General features: G+C 45.4%; 1 protein-coding gene across 1 annotated transcript in view; it reads right to left on the reverse strand.

The window, feature by feature from the left end:
- LOC139366837 (phenylalanyl-tRNA synthetase 2, mitochondrial) overlaps nt 1–22,301 on the reverse strand; it is a 125,932-nt gene that overhangs the window by 98,078 nt on the left and 5,553 nt on the right. The window contains 8 exon segments of the mRNA XM_071104531.1: nt 498–519; nt 14,865–14,980; nt 15,393–15,443; nt 15,446–15,518; nt 16,147–16,269; nt 16,271–16,603; nt 17,779–17,818; nt 21,765–21,931. Coding sequence (XP_070960632.1) covers nt 498–519; nt 14,865–14,980; nt 15,393–15,443; nt 15,446–15,518; nt 16,147–16,269; nt 16,271–16,603; nt 17,779–17,818; nt 21,765–21,931 — 925 coding nt within the window.

Raw genomic sequence — 22,301 nt, forward strand, 5'->3', positions numbered from 1 at the left:
GGGCCTTGGTCAGGGAGGTGCCCAAGAACCCGATCGTCACTCTGACAGAGCTCTGGAGTTCCTCTGTGGAGATGGAAGAACCTTCCAGAAGGAAAACCATCTCCGCAGCACTCCACCAATCAGGCCTTTATGGAAGATATGCCAGACGGAAGCCACTCCTCAGTAAAAGGCACATGACAACCCACTTCGAGTTTGCCAAAAGGCACCTAAAGGACTCTCAGACCATGGAAGTAAGATTCTCTGGTCTGATGACACAAACTACTTGGCCTGAATGCCAAGTCTGTAGGAAACCTGGCACCATCCCTATGATGAAGCATGGTGGTTGCAGCATCATGCTGTGGGGATGTTTTTTAGGTGCAGGGACTGGGAGACGAGTCAGAATCGGGGGAAAGATTAACAGAGCAAAGTACAGAGACATCCTTGATGAAAATCTGCTCCAGAGTACTCAGACTGGTGCGAAGGTTCACCTTCGAACAGGACAACGACCCAAAGCACACAGCCAAGACAATGCAGCAGTGGCTTCTGGACAAGTTTCTGAACGTCCTTGAGTGGCCCAGACAGAACCCGGACTTGAACCCGATCTAACATCTCTGGAGAGACCTGAAAATAGCTGTGCAGCAATGCTCCCCATCCAACCTGACAGAGCTTGAGAGGATCTGCAGAGAAGAAAGGGCGAAACCCCCCAAATACAGGTGTGCCAAGCTTGTAACGTCATACCAAAGAAAACTTGAGGCTGTAATTGCTGCCAAAGATAGTTCAACAAAGTACTGAGTAAAGAGTGTGAATACTTATGTAAAATGTGATATTTCAGGTTATTATTTTTAATACTTTTGTTTTTGCTTTGTCATTATGGGGCGTTGTGTATAGATTGAGGGGGAAAAAACAATTTAATCAATTTTAGAATAAGGCTGTAAAGTAACAAAGTGGAAAAAGTCAAGGGGTCTGAATACTTTCCGAATGCACTGCTATTTACGTGCTATTTACTCCATAAATGCCCATTCGATGCCCCCTCAGGGCTACATTGTTTATCTGGGCACAAAGCGACACAATGTTTGGTGGAAGAATTTCAGCTTGATGGGCTTTGATAACCAGCTCAGCCTCAAGCTATTTTGCATCCAGCAGGCACAATCTGGCACATGATGTCTTGACATAATTTTCTGGTTTTCTGGTTGAGAAGACATTACCAGATGACAACCAAATTGTCTCTGTTACACCAGGTAACCTTATTGTTTCTGACAACAGGGAAAGACGTCATATTTTTTACGTTATCTGGTTTGATAACCAGACTACAACCATGACAACATCCATATTGGAGATAACATCCATACAGTTGTGGCCGCCGGGGCACAGTTCATCCCTGTACCATTGAATTCTCTCTCCATATCATCTATCGGTCTTTGCCCCCACCTGGGCTTGAGACAAATGTCAATGGCTGTGTTCGTGCAGCTGCTGCTGCAGACTCGGTGGTACAGCACATTTCCCTGCAGAAAAGGCTTTTTTTCAAAGCTCCTGAAGCGGATTAACACAGTGGCGGCTCTTGTCCCATATCCCCGCTCATTAACGAGAGCCTGGACAAAGGAACAAGCTGCCACGGGCCTGTAGCCCGACATGACTAAGGGAAAAGTAGAGTTGCTGTGGTGTTGCCACTCGTCTGTTCCTTCTCCGCCTTGTCTTTGCTCGCCACTTGTGTTATAATTAGCATTCTCGTCTCTCACGCTCCCACGCAGACGGCTCCCCCCAACGCCGCATCGCGGGCGAAACAAATTAACAAAAATAAGCTGATCGATTAATAATGCCATGACAACCGCAACAGCATCGTTTGGCGAAACAGGCTTTCGAGGCCCCCGCACTCTTATGCCACCTCGGTAAAACCGCAATGCACAAGTGGCGTGCGCTCATTAAATATAATTGCTGCACTCATGTATATCTTCATTAGCTTGCATTCCTATCTCGTAGAGAATAAACATCTGTGTTAGTAAAACACACACGCTTTCACTCACACACAGACACGCACACACACACACCACCTTCACAGTTCGAAGCAGGGGTAGAAGTGTGAATGACAGGTGATGCGACACATGCTACCATGCTGTAGCACACGGTGTCTTCTCACCGTCAGTGTCTTCTATAGACTCTCCCCCTCCCTCCCTCCCTCCCTGTTCTCCACCTTTCCTCACCAACACATTTCAAGCAGTGTTTACCTGGCTCACTGACTCCAGTTTCAAACCACTAGTATTTGTTTGCTGAGCGGAGACTCGCGACTGATAGACCCTGTTTCTACGAATGACTTTTTACAAGCATAGAGCTTGTCTCCTTTTCCAGAGTGCTTTGTTCCTTGTCTGTCGATTCCCCATGCTGGCGAGGTGCCAGACGCCATCCTTCCTTCCCCGGCCCGCGTTTACGATGCGCCTCACATCGCATATCTTACTCCATTGATTGCTGAGTCAGCGAAGGGCCTGCACACACACACACACACACACACAAAATCTCTCGCTCTCTCTCATACACAGACAAAGCAGACAGACCATTTAATGAACGCTCACTGTAGATAAAGACAACATTGCTCCAAACTTCTAGCAGATATTATGACACACTATTCCAGCTCATGACCATGGACTACCACTCAAACAGACTAGAAACGTTGGATGATGTTACGTTTGAGTTCACAAGAAAATATAAGCCCTTTGAGCTTTGGAAAAGCTATAATATATGGGGGAATATAATATATGGGGGCCTCCCGAGTGGTGCAGCAGTCTGAGGCACTGCATCGCAGTGCTAGCTGCGTCACTACAGATCCTGGTTTGATCCCAGGCTGTATTGCAGCTGGCCGCAACCGGGAGACACATGAGGCGGTGCACAATTGGCCCAGAGTCGTCCGGGTTAGGGGAGGGTTTGGCCGGCCGGGTTGTCCCTTGTCTCATCGCGCTCTAGTGACTCCTGTGGCAGGCCGGGCGCAATGCACTCTGACACGGTTGCCAGGTGTACGGTGTTTCCTCCGACACATTGGTGCGGCTGGCTTCTGGGTTAAGCGAGCGTTGTGTCAAGAAGCAGTGCGGCTTGGCAGGGTCGTGTTTCGGAGGATGCACGGCTCTCGACCTTCGCCTCTCCCGAGTCCATACGGGAGTTGCAGCAATGAGAGAAGACTGTAACTACCAATTGGATATCACGAAAAGGCGTAAAAAAAAGGTGTTAATTTTTTTTTAACAAATTATAAGAATATAACATATAAGGTATGACCTTTTAAAGCTGAATTACTGCTGTCCAAAGTCCACTCCACTTCAGTAGCTTCTGCGCATCATTGGTTGAACTAAGGCTGTTCTGACTAAAAACAAGGCCTATTGAAATCAGCAAGGCATACTGTGGCAAAATTAAATCAATGTTTATCAATTTTACTTGGTTCAAAAATGTTCTCCCCCATTTTGTGCCTTTTGTCTTCTCAAAAGGGCAAAACAAATGGATAAAGACTGAATCAATAGCAACTCAGAAGGATGAAAATCTAAACTGGACAAGGGCAGGAATTGTAAGGAATCTGTCAATGGTTCTGTATTTACAGGACAAAGGACCTGGATATGAATAACAATAGCAAATTATTCCACACTAAGAAATAAGAAAAGTTTGCATCAAAGATACATAAACCTCCACCTCGGGATCATCTTTCACGCAATTATGCATATACAGTACATGCATAATGAGCATATCAGTGAATATATATATATATATATAACATGTTGAGCAATAGGGGGCCTAAGCCACTGCATCAAGCCGGTGTTTTAACTAGGCCACAATGACTCTCCTGCTTTTACCTCCATTTTGCCCTCTCAATGACAACCTCTCTCCCTCTCTCTATCCATCTTGCTCTCTCTGTTAGTATTTTTCTCCTTAAATGTCTGGGTCTATTTGGCCCCTGCCTCTGCAAGCTGGCTGAAATGGAACGCTGCACAAACAAATGTTCGTTCTGGCCCCTGCAAACCCAGGGGACAGGGGGTTGTAGCTGGTGTGTGCGCGTGTGTTTGTGGACCAGCTGTCTCCATCCTGTCCCACCAGTGATTGCCTCCAGTGGGACCACTGGGACTGGGGCTAGAGGAGGGGGAGGGGCCACATGCCAATTGCTTTGGGGTTAAGGGCCAGAGAGTGGGAGGAGTTGCCACCTTAACAAAACATAAGGGGTCACAGCGTTGACTGGTTGCTTCTTGTCTCCAGTCTCTCTCTTCCCTCTCTCTGCCTCCCCTCCCGCATTCCCTCTCTGTATCTCTCTCTCCATTACAGTCTACAGATATTCTCTTTGTATACTGCCGTCTCCATCTTTGTCTCTCAGTAGAGATACCAATCACTGACTGTAAATATGTATTGTTTTTATCGATCCTTGCTTGGCTCTACCTCTATCTACATCTTTTCCCATCCTAATCACTCATTAGCAGCGCTTTATTTCCCTTTACCTTTATCCATGCATCCTTCTCCAACAAGGGGAACTGGCTTTAATAATTAAAAAAAAAAGATGGGCGCGGGTAGACAGTCAGGGGGGGAATTGAGTAAACCGTCAACGAAGGGAAATAAAATCCCCGATCTGACAGAAGAAAGTGTAATGTGGGTGGAGACATCGAGAGGGGGTGGGTCAGAATGTGCACATGATTTATTCAGAAAAAAAGGATGTGGAAAGGGGAGGGAGGCATTAAGACTGAAGGTGCCACCTGAACCAACCTCGATCCGACCAGCCTATCCAAACGCCCCACGCCCCTCTGCTATCCCTTGAGCCCTCGGGCCCTCTGGCACGGGGACTTGAAGGGCCGTTAATTGTCACCCGAACACGGTTTTAATCACATTGGCGGTGCCTCCCCCTCCACAACAGAAGACCTTTCGTGCCCTCCGGGGCGTGACTAACCTGAGGCGGAGGGGGGAGGGACGTGTGCCGTCATTAACACCGGGTCCCATATGCTGTGGCCGGTATCTGGGGAGACCCTCAGTAGCACACCCCTTCCACCACACACACCCTTGTCCCCCCTTCAGCTCCCTGTGGAATAGATGCGAATGAGGGGATTACACACCGGCGCTCTAATGAATAACTAAGCCAGCACTAATGGAGACTGGAGACCCCATCTCCCCCTCCCTTACTTCATCCATCCATCCCTCCTCCTTTGATCCGTCCCTTAACCCCAAGCCTGTGGCACGCTTCGTCCACGTTACGCATATGGCTGGTCACGCTCGAGAGACAAATAAATAACCACCTCACACACACACACACACACACACACACCCACAACCCCCCCCCCCCCCCACCCCACCCCCGCTGGCATCCCGGCTGCTGGTCCCGTCTGGAGAGAGACCCCTGCTACATGTTTAATTCTATCGCTCTCTTTTCCTCTCTCGCTCTCACTCTGCCAGCTTTTTCTTATTGTCTCACTGCTCCAAAGAGAAAGGGGGAGTGCCTGCATGTGTGAGTGTGTGAGGGTGGGTGTGTGTGAGGGGACTGAATGAGGAGTTGCCTTGGAAACGGGAGGCACACTGATCTGCCGCAGTGAAGAAATGGGGGGAGAGGGAGAGGGAGAGAGACAGAGTTGAGAGAGTGAGAATGAGGAGCTAGTGTGTAAGAGTGTGGGTGTCTGTATGCATGTGTGTGTGTTAGAGAGAGAGATAGGGAATGAGAGTGGCAGGGTGCGGTTAACAAAGTCCCTGCAGTGAAGAGGGGAAGAATGAGAGAGGGAACTTGGGATAGAGACTTAAAGGAGAGAATGCAGGTGTGGGTCTGTGTGTGCATATGTGGGCACGTGGTTTGTGTGTGTGCAGTTTGACAAAGTCATTGAATAAAAAGCCTCTCCCATGCATTAATGTCAAGAGCATGGCAACAGAGCCCAAGGGCAGAGGGACACTTCCATTGATATGCAATCACTCTCCACTCCAGTGTGGACTGGTCCCATTAAAATGACACACAGACACACACACACACACCCCCACCCCATCCTAACGCAGCAGGCGTAAAAAGACGCCTGAGTGGAGTTCCCACATCCGGTTTTCAGCGGAAAAGAAAGCTAGGTTGAATTAGCCGTATCCCTAAAAAGTGGACGGGGTGCTCCCTCCCAGACATGCTGATGGCTCTAGAGATGGAGTTCATAGCGACATAATGTGTCACCCCAGTTTTGCATGCCTATTCATTTTCCCAGTGAGAGCGTTGCAGGTGGAATGAACAGGGTCTACAGAGCAATAAACAATCCCAATTACAGTCAATGGAACAGATGATATTTCCCACTGCAACCAGCTGTCAATTCTACATACAAACAGCCACATGAAGATAGTCAACAGTAGAACACAAAGGATCTGTGTTCAAAAGTCACGAAACGGAAGAAAACATTCCAGAACGACAAAAAATGCGGACATACTATTTGAAAGTGTCTAATAAGAAATGCTGGTGTTCGTTTTGCGTGGCAACGCTCTTTAAAACCTTTTGCCATGGTGTGCCCTGATGAACAAGGCTACTGGGTTTCAAGGATGAAAACACTTTAATAGTGTGAGAAGAAAAATAATCACAACTATATTTATAACATAATCAAGTCAATCATGTTTGACAACAATAGTTGTTAAAAACACCAAGTTGCATTGCTGGTACAATTTAAAACACTGTGTGTGGGTTTGATTGGATAATAGGGGACATTTCACAGATTTTTTTTAGGACAAAACCCGGGAAATTACAACATTTCTCCCCAATGTCGGCACTAATGCAATTCCACAGCAGCATACGATTAGCAAAAAAAATGTAACAGCACATTATACAAACAGGTTGTCGCATGGAAGCCTTTAGCCCAGCGTATTTACTTCACACAAAGTCTGCATAAATTCAAAGCACACACATAGTTGACACTGCCGAACTACACAAGCGACCCAAATGCAGTTAATAAACCCTACAGGAAATCCCTACAGTATAGCAGATAAAAGAATGTGTCTCTTTGAGATGTCATTGTGAGTTTTCAGACAGTCACAAATTTGATAGGTCTATGCAAAATTCACTACATATGCATCTCTGTCATAGACATGAAGTCTGCTTCCATTTCTCTTCATGCCTCTGAATTGTTATCTCCTCCTATCCTTGAGCCTTGGCTATTTTTCTATCCAGTCCCAATTCCACTGAAACCCAAAATCCTTACTCGCATGAAAACACCTAACTTTATTCTGTAATACTGTATATAGGTTGCATAACCAAAGCACGTCTCTTGCCTATGCATGTCAAGATATCCCCTGCTTCTCTGTGCTGTCTCGTATTTGCTTCCCATATGAGAGCTTGGGTAGATAACGTGTGGTCAACAAGCGGTTTGAGAGTAGATATGGATATTTTTATAACAGAATTGGTCCCCATTGAGATACCTTGATATTTAAACTATACTGAACAAAAAATATAAACGCAAGATGCAACAATTTCAAAGATTTTACTAAGTTACAGTTCATAGAAGGAAATCAGTCAATTTAAATGAATTCATTAGGGGCTAATCTATGGTTTTCACATGACTGGGTATGGTGCAGCCATGTGTTGGTGTTGGCTTTGGGGATGAACAGTGAAATATACCTGCTGGAGTGCGTGCTAAGGGTGGGTGTTGCTATGGTGACCAGTGAGCAGAGATAAGGTGGGGCTTTACCTAGCATAGACTTATAGATGACCTGGAGCCAGTGGATTTGGCGACGAATATGTAGTGAGGGCGATCCAACGAGAGCGTCCAGGTCGCTGTGGTGGGTAGTATATGGGGCTTTGGTGATATAACAGATGGCACTGTGATAGACTACATCCAGTTTGCTGAGTAGAGTGTTGGAGGCTATTTTGTAAATGACATCGCCAAAGTCAAGGATCGGTAGGATAGTCAGTTTTACGAGGGTATGTTTGGCAGTATGAGTGAAGGAGGCTTTGTTGAAAAATAGGAAGCCGATTCTAGATTTAATTTTGGATTGGAGATACTTAATGTGAGTCTGGAAGGAGAGTTTACAGTCTAACCAGACACCTAGGTATTTGTAGTTTTCCACATATTCTAAGTCAGAACCGTCCAGAGTAGTGATGCTAGTCAGGCGGGAGGGTGCGGGCAGCAATCGGTTGAAGAGCATGCACTTTACTTGCATGCTCTTACTTGCATTTAAAAGCAGTTGGAGGCCTCGGAAGGAGTGTTGTATGGCATTGAAGCTTGTTTGGTTTATATTTTTGTTCAGTGTATTGTCATCATCTCCTCATTATTCATGAGCCGATCTGCTATCTGTATAATCATCAACTCGATTTTGACAAATATAGGAGGTATTCTGTCATTCGTTGAAGGAGGTTATCTAGCAAGCTTAGGGAACTTTAGTCATTTGACTTTTTGTAATTTGACTAATATTACACAGTTTGTATGAGTCGGCAATTCTATATTCTGGGTGCGCTCTGTGCATCCTGAGCGCACTCTGTTTTGAGACAGCCCACTGCTGAAATACGCTGAATTAATTGAGGAACATGATAATGCTTGGAATTCATGAACAGGCTGTTTCGCAATTCACAACAATGTAATTGGTGATCAATGTTACTTACTCTATTATTACTAAATCTACATTTAATTTGCTCTGAAATGGTTTTAAGCGCTTTAAAATGGGCACTTGCGGTATTTCTCGGGACTCTTAGGATAAATATAACTATTCCCGGTATCGAAACTGGAAAATATGAATCCCATTCTGATAGCACCTTTTTTTTTACCAGATGTAAACAGGAAGTGAAGCTCTTGAGTGCTTCCTTTATGAAAAAATGCCGTTTTCAGTGGATACAAGAAGATGGTATGTGTACACCTATCTGTTAGAGCACATTAAGACACAACAGTTATCTTTTTACAGCTAGGACTGCTATTTCTTGTTCCGGGAATCCCGCTTAACAGACGGTTTAAAGCCTGCTTGACAGACTTGGTAACTTTAGCTAGCAAGCTAAGCTGCTAGCTATCAAGCTAACGAAGATAGCTGATTGGATGGAGGCCTCCCCATTCAGAGGAAGAGGTGAATGCTTCCTGCGTTGTAGGAGTTGTGTTCACTATGCCTCTTTTCTGGGACACTGTGGGCCGACCAGATTTTCAACAACTGCCTACTTGCAGAGGACTATAGGATACAGCTGTGTAGCCAAAGCAAGCAAATTTCCGCATTGCACTTCCACCATCTCTACACTTCTAATACGGTGAGAGAATCACAGCCCTGTCACCATTCTTTGACTGACTGGCCTGTGCTTCACAGTCTCCTCCGAATGTGGAAAATTGAACAGGACCGACGCTTCTAGAGGACTTAGCGCATGCCCCAGTCTCCGATCACTCTATCCAGCAATGTAATCCCATCATCCATCGTAAGCCTAATGGAAGGCAGTGGTCAATGGTGAACATGGCTTCTTTGGCTTTAGGAAGCCCAATCCAGACATAAAACATCTTCACCCCCCTTGGGCTCGGAGGTTGCAGTGCCATCGGCCTCTACCCCGTTTCCAACCCAGGGTGATCCTGGGTTGGACCGTGAGGGTGCGAAACCCCGGCCCCGTCAGCCACAATGGATTATATGGCTGGCTCGGGTCTATCGGGTCTCACCTCCCATCGGTCCTCGAGGGGACTACTATAAACCCCTCTAGGCGGAAAAAGAACCGTCCTTCACAGCCATTTCACCAACTGTCATCATTGGCAGCTCTATGATGAGGAATCTTGTGCTATCCTTGAGCACGAGTACAGGAAATTACAAGGCTGCTTCCTACCGTTCTATGACAGCTGCTGTGTCCTGATGTTATCGTAGTTCATGTGGGGTCAAAACGGCATTAGGAGGGCTAGCTCAGAACTGCTGAAATGGGATTTTAAAGAACTGATTCTAGCTCTGAAAGACTCCAAACAACAGCAAATTATTTCAGGCCCTGTGCTGTAGCTGGGACGCGGCTGCAAAAGATTCAGCAAGCTTCTGGCATTACACATCTGACCTCCGACCTTGAATATGTGGACATCTATAAGTACCTAGGTGTCTGGCTAGACTGCAAACTCTCCTTCCTGACTCATATCTAACATCTCCAATCGAAAATCAAATCTAGAATCGGCTTTCTATTCCGCAACAAAGCCTCCTTCACTCACGCCGCCAAACTTACCCTAGTAAAACTGACTATCCTACCGATCCTCGACTTTGGCGATGTCATCTACAAAATTGCTTCCAACACTCTACTCAGCAAACTGGATGCAGTTTATCACAGTGCCATCCGTTTTGTCACTAAAGCACCTTATACCACCCACCACTGCAACTTGTATGCTCTAGTCGGCTGGCCCTCGCTACATATTCGTCGCCAGACCCACTGGCTCCAGGTCATCTACAAGTCCATGCTAGGTAAAGCTCCGCCTTAGCTCAGTTCACTGGTCACGATGGCAACACCCATCCGTAGCACGCGCTCCAGCAGGTGTATCTCACTGATCATCCCTAAAGCCAACACCTCATTTGGCCGCCTTTCGTTCCAGTTCTCTGCTGCCTGTGACTGGAACGAATTGCAAAAATCGCTGAAGTTGGAGACTTTTATCTCCCTCACCAACTTCAAACATCTGCTATCTGAGCAGTTAACCGATCGCTGCTGCTGTACATAGTCTATCGGTAAATAGCCCACCCATTTTTACCTACCTCATCCCCATACTGTTTTTATTTATTTACTTTTCTGCTCTTTTGCACACCAATATCTCTACCTGTACATGACCATCTGATCATTTATCACTCCAATGTTATTAACCTGCAAAATTGTAATTATTCGCCTACCTCCTCATGTCTTTTGCACACAATGTATATAGACTCCCCTTTTTTTTCTACTGTGTTATTGACTTGTTAATTGTTTACTTACTCCATGTGTAACTTTGTGTTGTCTGTTCACACTGCTATGCTTTATCTTGGCCAGGTCGGAGTTGCAAATGAGAACTTGTTCTCAACTAGCCTACCTGGTTAAATAAAGGTGAAATAAAATAAATAAAAATAAATATATAAAAAAAATAAAGGATTACTGTAGCTCTGTTGGCATAACTTTTATAGATAACTTTGACACCTTTTCGGAAACAGAAGATGCTCTACAGCAATGACGGAGTCCACCCAAATAATTGTGTTGCCTGGCCAGGAGAGACAATTACTTATTAGTGACCCAAGACCCGCTCAGATAATCCCTACCATTGTGTAGCTGAGTTGTTGTGGTGCTGCTGCTAATGTACAATGTCCCAGGGGTGTTGGAAGTCATAATGTAACAGTGGAGGCTGCTGAGGGGAGGATGACTGCATCACCACTTGTCTTAGTGAGAGGGATTGACATGTTGGAAGTACCAAGCTGTCTGTTAAAGCGACTAGTGCACAGCTCAGACACCCATGCACACCCCACAAGACATGCCACCAGGGGTCTCGTCACAGTTTCCAAGTCCAAAATAGACTCTGGCAGCAGCTAATGGGAAGCAATAATAAATACAAACACAAATAAAACAAGGAATATTAAACATTATATAGTATTAATCACACCAGCAACATACTCACATATTACGATTGACCAATTTCCAAAGTTAACATAAAAAATGAGGGGTTCAACCATTGCCGCGGGAAGTAGGGGGCTGCATCAGATGACCTGGCCTCCACAATCACCCGAATTCAACCCAATTGAGACGGTTTGGGATGAGTAGGACCGAAGAGTGAAGGAAAAGCAGCCAACAAGTGCTCAGCATATGTGGGAACTCCTTCAAGACTGTTGGAAAAGCATTCCCTGTGAAGCTGGTTGAGAGAATGCCAAGAGTGTGCAAAGCTGTCATTAAGGCGGCTACTTTGATGAATCTCAAATATAAAATATATTTTGATTTGTTTAACACTTTTTTGGTTACTACATGATTCCATATGTGTTATTTTAAAGTGTTGATGTCTTCACTATTATTCTACAATGTAGAAAATAGTAGAAATAAAGAAAAACCCTTGAATGAGTAGGTGTGTCCAAACTTTTGACTAGTACTGTATATATACCAAAACAAGAGCTACTAGTCCTGTATTAGCAGACCAATATTTGTCCGTTGGCGAAAAATCGCAGCACCCCCAAACTACATCCCGCGGGTTCAACATGAGTTCTTCAAAGATAGAGAATTATTGCTCACAGAGTAGCATTGCTTTTTATGAATCATAACAAACAGAAAATGGCATGACAAATGTTTTATACAACAATTTAACCCCAGTAGCAGTGTCATAAAGACTAAAGGCTTTTTGCACAGACCCTCCTACGTTAAATTGAGAGATGAAGTATAAATAGTATTGCAAGGGACGTCTCGTTTGTTAAAAAAAAAAAAAAAAAAGGAGAGAGACTCTCACATTGCCCTGACAAAAAGCTATGTTTAAGGAGGCACCATGTCAGAAATGGGTTTGGACGCACGCATCACTGATTTTACAGTGCATCCGGCTAAATTGTACCGAAAGTTGCTCCAGTTGAGTTGCTCCAAAATGAAAATGGGGGGGGGCGGGAGAGTGAGAGAGAGCGAGAGAGATTTGTAAAGAGGGAGAGAAATAAAGAAAGGGAAAGCGAGAGAGAGAAAACAAAATGTGGAACAAATGCTTTCCTTTCTCCTTTTTTTGGGGGGGGGGTTAACAAAACAGAGTGTCTTTGTTGGGATGAGGTCAGGGGTGTTCAATTATTGACTCCCTCAAAATGCCAGAGAGCACAGTCGGCGGTAGGTTCCAAAATAAGCCAGATGATGACTGCACCAACAAGTGTACACACTTCCAAACTCCGGGCCCATCAACTAAGGCCTGCTGGAAGAAGCACTCAGCACTCAGGGAGAGCAATGTCGTCGACGCACAATATTGGAATGGAGCCGTTAGTTTTGTAGCATCCAACACACAATATTGGAATGGAGCCGTTAGTTTTGTAGCATCCAACACACAATCTTGGAATGGAGCCGTTAGTTTTGTAGCATCCAACACACAATCTTGGAATGGAGCCTTATGTTTTAGAATCTGATGCACAAGATTGGAATGGAGTTGTTTGTTTTGGACCATTCAACGGTGTGCTCCAGCATAGCTCATAATAGAACAATAAGACGGCTTAATTAAAACCACACAACAGGGTTAAACCTGCCAGTGTTCTCGCATTAAACTCAGGGACGTCTCACATAGAGTAGCATTGCTCACAGAGTAGAATTACTTTTCCCGAATCATAACAAACAGAAAACTGACCTTTCCAATCGAAATCTATCTGATGCATGTTTTTTTTTAAACATTTTTTTTTTGTACACACAACGTCTCTGGTTTTGACGCAGCGTCAGCACTTTCCATCTACTCTGCCATACTCCATCATTTTTTATTGTCTTTCTGAGAACTTTCCCGGGCTTTGGAATGGTATCTTAGAAGTTTGGGCTTCTGAGACAATATAAGTCTAAACAGTATCTAAACAGTTTTCCCTATAATGTGAAACGTCTTTTGCCTCACACTATAGGGCCGACCCAAAGCATACTCTTCTTGCCCATATATTTTCTTTTCACATTGTCCTTTACATCATGGTTCCAGCAACTATTGTGGAGGCGTAACCAGGCCAGCACAATACAGCTTGGCTGGGCTCAGTTTGGCTCTACAATGTGAATTAGGCACTTGTGGAACAGTGTCACGAGCAGGCAGAGCCTGAGCCAATTGGACAAAACTGTTTAATCAATATGTCTGGAGGTGAAAGGCTAGGAGCTGAGTGTTGAGAGGGTTTTTCCACTGTAGTGCAGAGCTGGAATCAGGAGATCTCCAAGCATATTCCCTCTTCTTTAATGCCTTTAGTAACAGTCTAGGGATGGAAGGCTCGCTGGCTGCAAGCTACTGCTGAAGCGTGAGGGGGTCATTCAAGGTCCTCTCCCCCCGGAAACAAGCCTCTGTCTGGGACGCTGAACCAGACCCCGTCCCCTGGGGCCCCAGAGAGTGTCTCCGTCCACACACTCCCCAAACAAGAATCGCACCACCCCCAGGCTCACCTTCACCCCTCAGTTGCACAACACTGCCATCTGCTGGTGGAGGCAGGAAGTGTGACTGCACTGCAGCAGGGTCGAAGACGGAGGAGAAAGGTTCGACCCCAACGACCTCAGCCACAACAGCCTTCGTTGTGTGGGAAGAGAGCAAACACTATAGCTAAACAGGAGTCATGTTGTTTTGGCGTCCATTTCATGTATTATTGATTTCTAGACAAGTGGGATGTTTATTGAGGCACGTCAGCACACAGCTTTGTTCAAGGGCAAAACCGCGAGAGCTATCTCTTTAGTACCGCAGAGCCAAATCTGTAAAGAGTAATCTGTTGTTTTGGTTGTGTGTGTGTGTGTGTGTGTGTTTGTGTGTGTGTGTGTGCACACGCAAGAGTATTTTTTTAAAGCATGTGTGTGAGAGTGTGTGCATGCCGTTCGTGCGTGTGTGAGAGAGAAAGAGTAAGTGTATGCAAGACCTACAGTACGAGTTTATGTTTGTGTATACAGTACGGGCATGTGTGTTTGCAAGCGTGTATGAGTGTGTGTCTGTGTGTATGCGTTCGTGTGCGAGTATTTGCGCATATGGGGGTGCTTATATTTGTCCTGTTTCACACATGTACAAGTGTGTAACCTGTACAAGTGTGAGGTGTGAAATGGAAATGTGTTTCTTGCATATCCCACTCCCCTGAGACACCCTTGGAGAGTGAGGTCACGGCCAGGGATCAGCCATTATTGACGGTAATCCTGGGTCAAGTGCCTTTCTCAAGGGCAGTTCGACAGATGTTTTACATAGTCGGCTGGTTGGCAGGGGATTCGAACTAGCAAACTTTCAGTTACTGGCCCAACGCTCTGACCGCTAGGTTACTTGCGGCCCAATGTGCATGAGTGTGTGCATTTGTCTGTGTATATTTGCATGTGTGTCAACAGCCATGCTCACCAGCTCCATCACCCCACAGTCCAACACCTCCAGCCAGTCATCCTGGAAATGCACCTCTATCTCAAAGGAGGGATGTGTGAATGGGAACTAACACTCCACCCAGCGGATCTCCAGCTCTGGCACAGAAAAGAGAGATGAGAAGGACGAAGGGAGATGGAGGAGAGGAAAGGACGGGTTGTGACAAAGGGCGAGGGACTGATCCCAAAATGATCAAAAGGTTACATTTCCCTGTATCCTTTCCTTCAAGAGACCAATGACCTAAGAGGACTATGGGCCTGTTAAAATAATTTTAAATGTATCCTTCCCTCCTTCCATGAAGTAATCATTGCTCTAAAAGGACAGTATAATCCATAAGAGTTAATCTAGCAAGCTTTCACCAATGCAGTCATGCCAGACCATTTCAAGGAAGGGAAGAAGTATTGGAACAGAACCTTGGTAGGTGAACGCTACATGGAGAATTATGTTGACTACCATGGGGTATCAATATTGTGGGTACGTGGGCATCCATGAACTTGAAACGTTGTTTACCTTCTCCAAACAGGTGTCTGATCACACGGTCAAGGGTTTGTTTCAGGTCTCCTGCTTCTGAGGGGTCTGGCTCACCCCGCTCTCGAAGAGAGACTGGTCCTCTCCGCTCAAAACCTTGGCAAGCAGCTGAAAAACACGCAGACATATATTTCAGAGACAACTCTTCAAAACAACCCTGCTGCTAATGCTGTTAATATGGCTGATGATTGGACTTCATGTAGAATGAATTATTGTATGTGTATCTAAGTTTACTTCTCAATGTCTTTGCAGTACTCAGCAAAGCAAACGCAATCGATAAAACTGTAGCGCTCCATGTTGTGTAACAATGGGATACTGTATTCATCCTACATTGTGAGTCCAACTCTTTGGCCTTGTTGTGACCCTACACAGAAGGCCGTGACTTTGTGGTCTGGAGGAGAAGCTAATCAATACAACTGTAGCGACTCAAGGCAGTGTTATGTTTAGTTTAAATGTTCCCGTACCTTAACTCCACCAGCATTTGTTTTGATTTCAAAAGCTTTATGGGGACATGATACTGAAGTTCCCTAGTTCTCTTTTACTACAACCCTATACCCTTTTCACCTGACCTAAGCTGTCCTCTTGCTACGATTTTTCTTCTTCTTTCTTCTTCTTCACATTGTCCTTTTCAGCAGGGTTCCAGAAACTATGGTGGATGCACAACCAGGTCAACTCAGTGCAGATTGGTTTGCCTTGGCTTGGTTCGGCTCATTAGTGTGAAAAGCCCAATACTGACCTGGTGGTTAGAGAAGAGGCGCACGCCCAACATCTGATGGAACACGGGGTAGTGGCTGGCGTCAATCTCGTCCCTCGGTTACACTTCGCCCGCCAGCAGGAAGCGGTCCAGTCCCGAGCACACCCAGCTCCCTCTGGTGGACCGAGATGTGAGCGTGCAGCATGGTGCCCCGGTTGAGGTAGTAGCTGACGCCTCGCTTCCGGCGGGAGTGTTAGGCCCGGATGAGCAGGCTGTCGAAATTCTGCTCCGTCGTCACCACCGGACTGAGGTTGTCGTGGACCGAGTACAGCGGGTTTCCCTAGTGCATGATGCAGGCACGGTAGAAGTGGGCTTTGATTTGCTCTATGATGAGCCAGAGAGGATGGTGGGCTTGGTTGTGCAGGTTGCGGCCCACCTTGGCCAGGATCTTGCTGGTCACGTTGGTGAAGTCGTCACAAGTGTAGGAATGGATTTTCTCCTACCATATCTATTGTGTTATATTCTCCTACATTATTTTAACAGTTCTACAAACATTAAAGTGTTTTCTTTCCAATGGTACCAATTATATGTATATCCTGGCTTCTGGGCCTGAGCAACAGGCAGTTTACTTTGGGCACGTCATTCAGGCGGAAATTGGGAAAAAAGGACCCTAGCCCTAAGAAGCTTTAGAGGGCCAAAAAATAAGGGGAGATCATGTAAAGCTGTACTGAATGTCTTCATATTGGATTGAGCTGGACTGATTGTCTTCATGTTGGATTGAGCTCTACTGAATGTCTTCATGTTGGACTGGACGGTGCTCAAATGAACTTCTATGCCTTTCTTGATTAAATAATATATCTGTGAACACTCTGGCAAGAGGCTAGACGTTTCTGCAGGGCAGACACTATGAGCTCATCTAAAATCGGATACATACCCGTGCGTGTCCCATTTACATTTATGAGCACAGCTATAATACTGGACGGCGGGCAAAAGCAGCGATTCATTTAAGAACGACTTAATTCAATCAACCCTGTGTCTCTCTCTTCCTCTTTTTCTTTCTCTCACTCTTCTTACAGCTGTAAGCATTTTTCCAGGCAGGTTTGCTTCAGTGGAGAAGACTGCATTGGAGCACCTGGGAGAATTGAGCTGTATGTATTAGGGACTAACCGTAGCGCTCTATCGGCTGCGCTCAAATATTTGCCCTTTCCCAGCAATTTTTCATGAGCTGAGAGGAGGGGATCTGAGTTTCTTCCACCACGGTCCTCTCACTTTCTCTTGCTGGCACGCAATGGTGAAATAGACACACACGCACGCACATACACACCGACACTAGGGACACACACACACGCACTGAGAGACTAAGGACAAAGGATGTTGCATTGCAGGGGCATTGCAGCAAAGTGGATTATGGTTCTTGATCTGGAAAGCTTTTGCCAGATCTAAATCGTGGGCTGTACAAGGTGTGGCCCTCATGAGCATAACTCACTAGCTGTATGCACGAGCGCGCGTGCGCGCACACACACGCACACCAATCCTCACAAACATTTATTTTATTATCCTTAAGGGGACCAAACAACTGAAAATCCTATTTTCCCTAACCTAAACTCCAAAACCCTAAAACGAAACCTAGCCCTAACTCCTAACCCTAAACCCAACCCTAACACTAACACTAACCCCAGTGGGAGGTGCCGGGAGGGGGGTGACCTGGGGGCCTCTGAGGTAACAGAAAAAAAAGTTGAATAAAGGAGTGCATACATATCACCGGTTTTGCGTGCTGGCATAGAGCAGTAGAGTAGAGGTGCTTGCATACATGGGCCTTTTATAAATGCATTTCATGCAAATGTACATTATTTTAGATGACTGGAGACTTTAGCAGAATCTTTTTTAATATCTCACAAATGAACGAAATGGCTACTTTGACACTGACAAACTGAGATCAATAAAAACAACCTTTTCTTGAACCCATCAATAGCATAGACCTAGGTGTGTGGAGACTCACATATTGTATAACAAAAACAAATAATAATATGCTATTGATCCGCTGTGGCTAAATTATAGGCCTACTCCTGGTGTAGTATTCTGAAAGATTGAATTTCTTTCTGAACAGACAGGAGTAATTCTATAACTTTGGTAAATGTATTTCAATTTATCAGGGTTACCGCGGCAATGAAGTGCAACGCTGGAGAGGTGAGAGTTGCAGGGACATGTCGATCAGAGCAGAGAGGGAAAGTGAATCTTATTCTAGTTCTGTGAGAGATACAGGTGCGCTTCTTTCTCTCACCACAGCAATGGCCATGTGTTGGCCTATACAGGCTACAATGTCGCGCAAAACTTTAACCTAGGCCGGGCCCAACAAGAATCAATTCTTGGAATATCAGGCACGTTTTCACATTACGTGTTTTAATGGGCAAGAGAATTACCGAGGCAGTGGCGACCGGTCATTCAATTTTGAGCCCCACATTTTTGGCAAAATAAATGTTATTTAGGCATTAATACATGTCACGTATCAGTTAGCAAACAATGTAAAAATATATATATATATACAGTGGGGCAAAAAAGTACTTAGTCATCCACCAATTGTGCAAGTTCTCCCACTTTAAAAGATGAGAGAGGCCAGTCATTTTCATCATATGTACACTTCAACTATGACAGACAAAATGAGAAAAAAAATCCAGAAAATCATATTGTAGGATTTTTTATGAATTTATTTGCAAATTATGGTGCGTATCGGTGCTCATCCGCCATAAACATTACACAACAAGTTGGAAATCACAAATTCAACAATGAGTGGTTTGGAAGGAATCAGTGACAGTGGCTAACTGTAAGCATTGCAAAGCAATCACTAGCCTGCTATTCAGTGGAGTAGCTGTGTGGTCCCAAATCTGGGATTAAGGGGCTTTTTTCCAAGTTTAAAATTATAAACATTCAACATTGGCCATGCTGTCAATGAAACATGATTTTTGCCGCACTCAAAACAACTGTTAACTCGTCACCTGCTTCTGACTGTACCCCTACATAGCAGAGAGAGAGAGAGAGAGCGAGAGAGAGAGAGAGAGAGAGAGAGAGAGAGAGAGAGAGAGAGAGAGAGAGAAAAGTCCTGCATAATTCATGGTGAGGGACACCACTTGATTCACAGCACATCTCGCTACAGAGCTTTGAATAAGACCTGAGGTAATGTCACCTGAAATAGCTGCCTTTGAGTCACAGATAACCTGGCAGATCGAGCCGGGACCTCTCATTGCAATAATGAATGAAAGGGACTTTGTTGCTGCTTGTAGTGTACTGTATGTCAGTGCGCTTGCCTAACGTACTGTGACAGTCTCTGTCTGGCAGACCATGGACACAGACCAACACAAATGACACACTCCCATAGCTAAGGTGATAACTATTACCCAACCAAGGTCTTCGTTGGGCATGGGTGTGAGACTACTCCAGGTCCCAAGACGGTTGATTGTCACCACACAATGGATACTAGCAATGACACGCCTGCTCATATCTGCTACACTTGTCAGTGAGGATCACGTGTAATAGGAGACACATTTCTATTACAGACATGCAATTAGTCACGTTTGGGAGAACCGGATGCCGGTGCTACTTCCAGGATCTAAAAGCATTTGAATCCTGACGGGCCGTATTTCAAACAAAATAAATGAACATTGAATGTTTTGTTTCTCCATTTGATCTCAAACTTGTTTGATCTAAGCGCAAAGTCATTTACTAAATGCTTGATTTATGAAGGCATTGAGCGGATACTAGAATAGGTGTACGAGCCAATAGGGTGTGTGCGCGTGCGCGCGCACGTGTATGTACACTGTGTACAAAACATTAAGAACACCTGCTCTTTCCATGACTTAGACTGACCAGATTAATCCAGGTGAAAGCTATGATCCCTTTTGATGTCACTAGTTAAATCCCCTTTAATCAGTGTAGATGAAGGGGAGGAGACAGGTTAAAGAAGGATTGAGATATGAGATTGTGTGTTTGTGCCCTTCAGATGTTGAATGGGCAAGACAAAAAATGTAAGTGCCTTTGAACGGGGTATGGTAGCAGGTGCCAGGTGCACCGGTTTGTGTCAAGAACTGCAACACTGTTGGGTTTTCCACGCTCAACAGTTTCCCTTGTGTATCAAGAATGGTCCACCACGCCAAGGACATCCAGCCAACTTGACATAACTGTGGGAAACATGGGCCAGCATCCCTGTGGAACGCTGTTGACACCTTCTAGAGACCCCCCCAAAAATGAGGTTGTTCTGAGGGGGAAAAAAGGGGGGGGTGCAACTCAATTTCAGAAGGTGTTCCTAATGTTTGATATACTCAGACGCGCTGCAAGTCCCGCCTCTCCCATCTCCTCATTTGTTTTTAGGAGTATATACCCACATTGGGTGACTGAAAGATGAACTGAGGTCCACACTCTAGTCGGTGGTGGTAATGCACCTTAAAGGTGGTTGCCAACAGCCATATAAAGTCCAATGAAGAAGAAGAAGCTTGAAAGAGGAGATTACTAGAAACAAACTCGGTTTACCCTTTTATCTGTGGATTAATTAGAGGACCTTGTGCATTTCAGGTACAATAACAACCCAATGTTTAAATCCCAGGACAAATTAGCTAGCAACATGATCGCATCTGGTGTGGGTGGACAAAATCAACATTGTGGTCAGCATTTGAGCGTGCTTGCGTTGAGGGTGGGTGTGTGTCAGGTTGGTAGGCGGAATTGTGCAGAGGTGGCAGCAGCTGATTGTTTTGCAATCAGCAATTCATCTCCTTGAGCCCTAAATGAGGAGGCAGATTGGGCTAAATCAAAATGCACTGTCCACACCAGCTACAACAGCTAAATGCCTGCTCCAGTACCAACACTTACATAGATACACTACCTAGATCGCGTTAGCGAGCTAACCAGGGCCGGACTAACGCATTTCAGGCCCGGGCCACCTAAATCCAGTGGGCCCCCCAACCCAAACAAGTCCTTCAGCACTCTTAAAGGTAAACAAAGTGAAGAGGTAGTAGGAGGTGTCTACACACTCCACAGTTCAGTGTGTGTGTGGGAGCTGTAAAGGGTAAAAGGTCACAAATATAAATGGGCATGATGGTCTATTACTTCACTCCCAACAGCTAACCCCCCAAAGCCGCAACACCCACTCTTTCTCCACGGGCTGAAACGCCATCTCTTTCCCACTGCAGCTTGCCCTTTCCCCTCCTAACCCCGCTCCGTGTACTTGTCCCCTTTTCTAAATCACTAGCGACTGCACACTTGCTCAGTTAGCAACACCATAGAAATATAAATCCTAGTAGGGACATTCCGATTAAAGCGATTCTATGTGCACCTATCTCTATTCAAACAGTCGCTTGCACAAGCCGCCCATAATATGACAGCACCGTTAAGAGACTAGCACTTGATCTAATTGGTGGGAAAGTCTTCGTCGTGGAACAACTCTGTAGGAGAGGAGTCTCACGTGGGGAAACACTGTGGCGCTCAAAGCCCTTCTACTCCACTTGGCAGAAGGAGCCACTGTTGCAGTCCCTTTATTGATGTCTTGGCTTAGAGAGGCGAGCAGCGCTTTGCCACATCATCGCAGCGGGTGGTGATCGCAATCTCGCTCTCCATACGTCTGCCGTGAAAAACAACTGTCGGGCAGACTCATTCAAGCAGCCACTACCAGTTACCTGAGAATTAGGATGCGATCAACGGAGGTGGTATTGATGATGACTGTGATGACAAGAGTGATGATGCCCAAGGTAATGATGATTAAGGTGGTGGTGATGGTGATGATGGCAACGGTGATGATGATGATGACAACAACAGTGGTTATGATGAATATGTGATGACAAAGCTGACAATGATCATGAGTAGGACACCAGACAATCCCTATGTTCAGTTGGGGGCTTAGGGAGATTCCGCCAACACATATTCAGTCTAAACCTAATCATGATATCCGTGATGACGTCAAAGAGCAGTAGAAATACCAGTAGCAATGTCAGCGATGCGGCAGAAGCCATGAAGAGGATAAATGAGGAGGGTGTTCAGATGACGGGATGACCCAATTTGGACGTCTTCTGAGCCAGCCTGCTTGTGGGGAGACTCCGCTTCACAAGAACATATCATCTCCTTGATGGCAGAGAGTCTGACGTAATCGATCATCTTTTCATCAGGCATCAAATGATATGACAGGGAGGGAGCGAAAATTCAATCTGTAGAGATGA

The sequence above is a fragment of the Oncorhynchus clarkii genome, chromosome 15 (genome assembly GCF_045791955.1).
Source record: "Oncorhynchus clarkii lewisi isolate Uvic-CL-2024 chromosome 15, UVic_Ocla_1.0, whole genome shotgun sequence".
Lineage (NCBI taxonomy): Eukaryota > Metazoa > Chordata > Actinopteri > Salmoniformes > Salmonidae > Oncorhynchus > Oncorhynchus clarkii.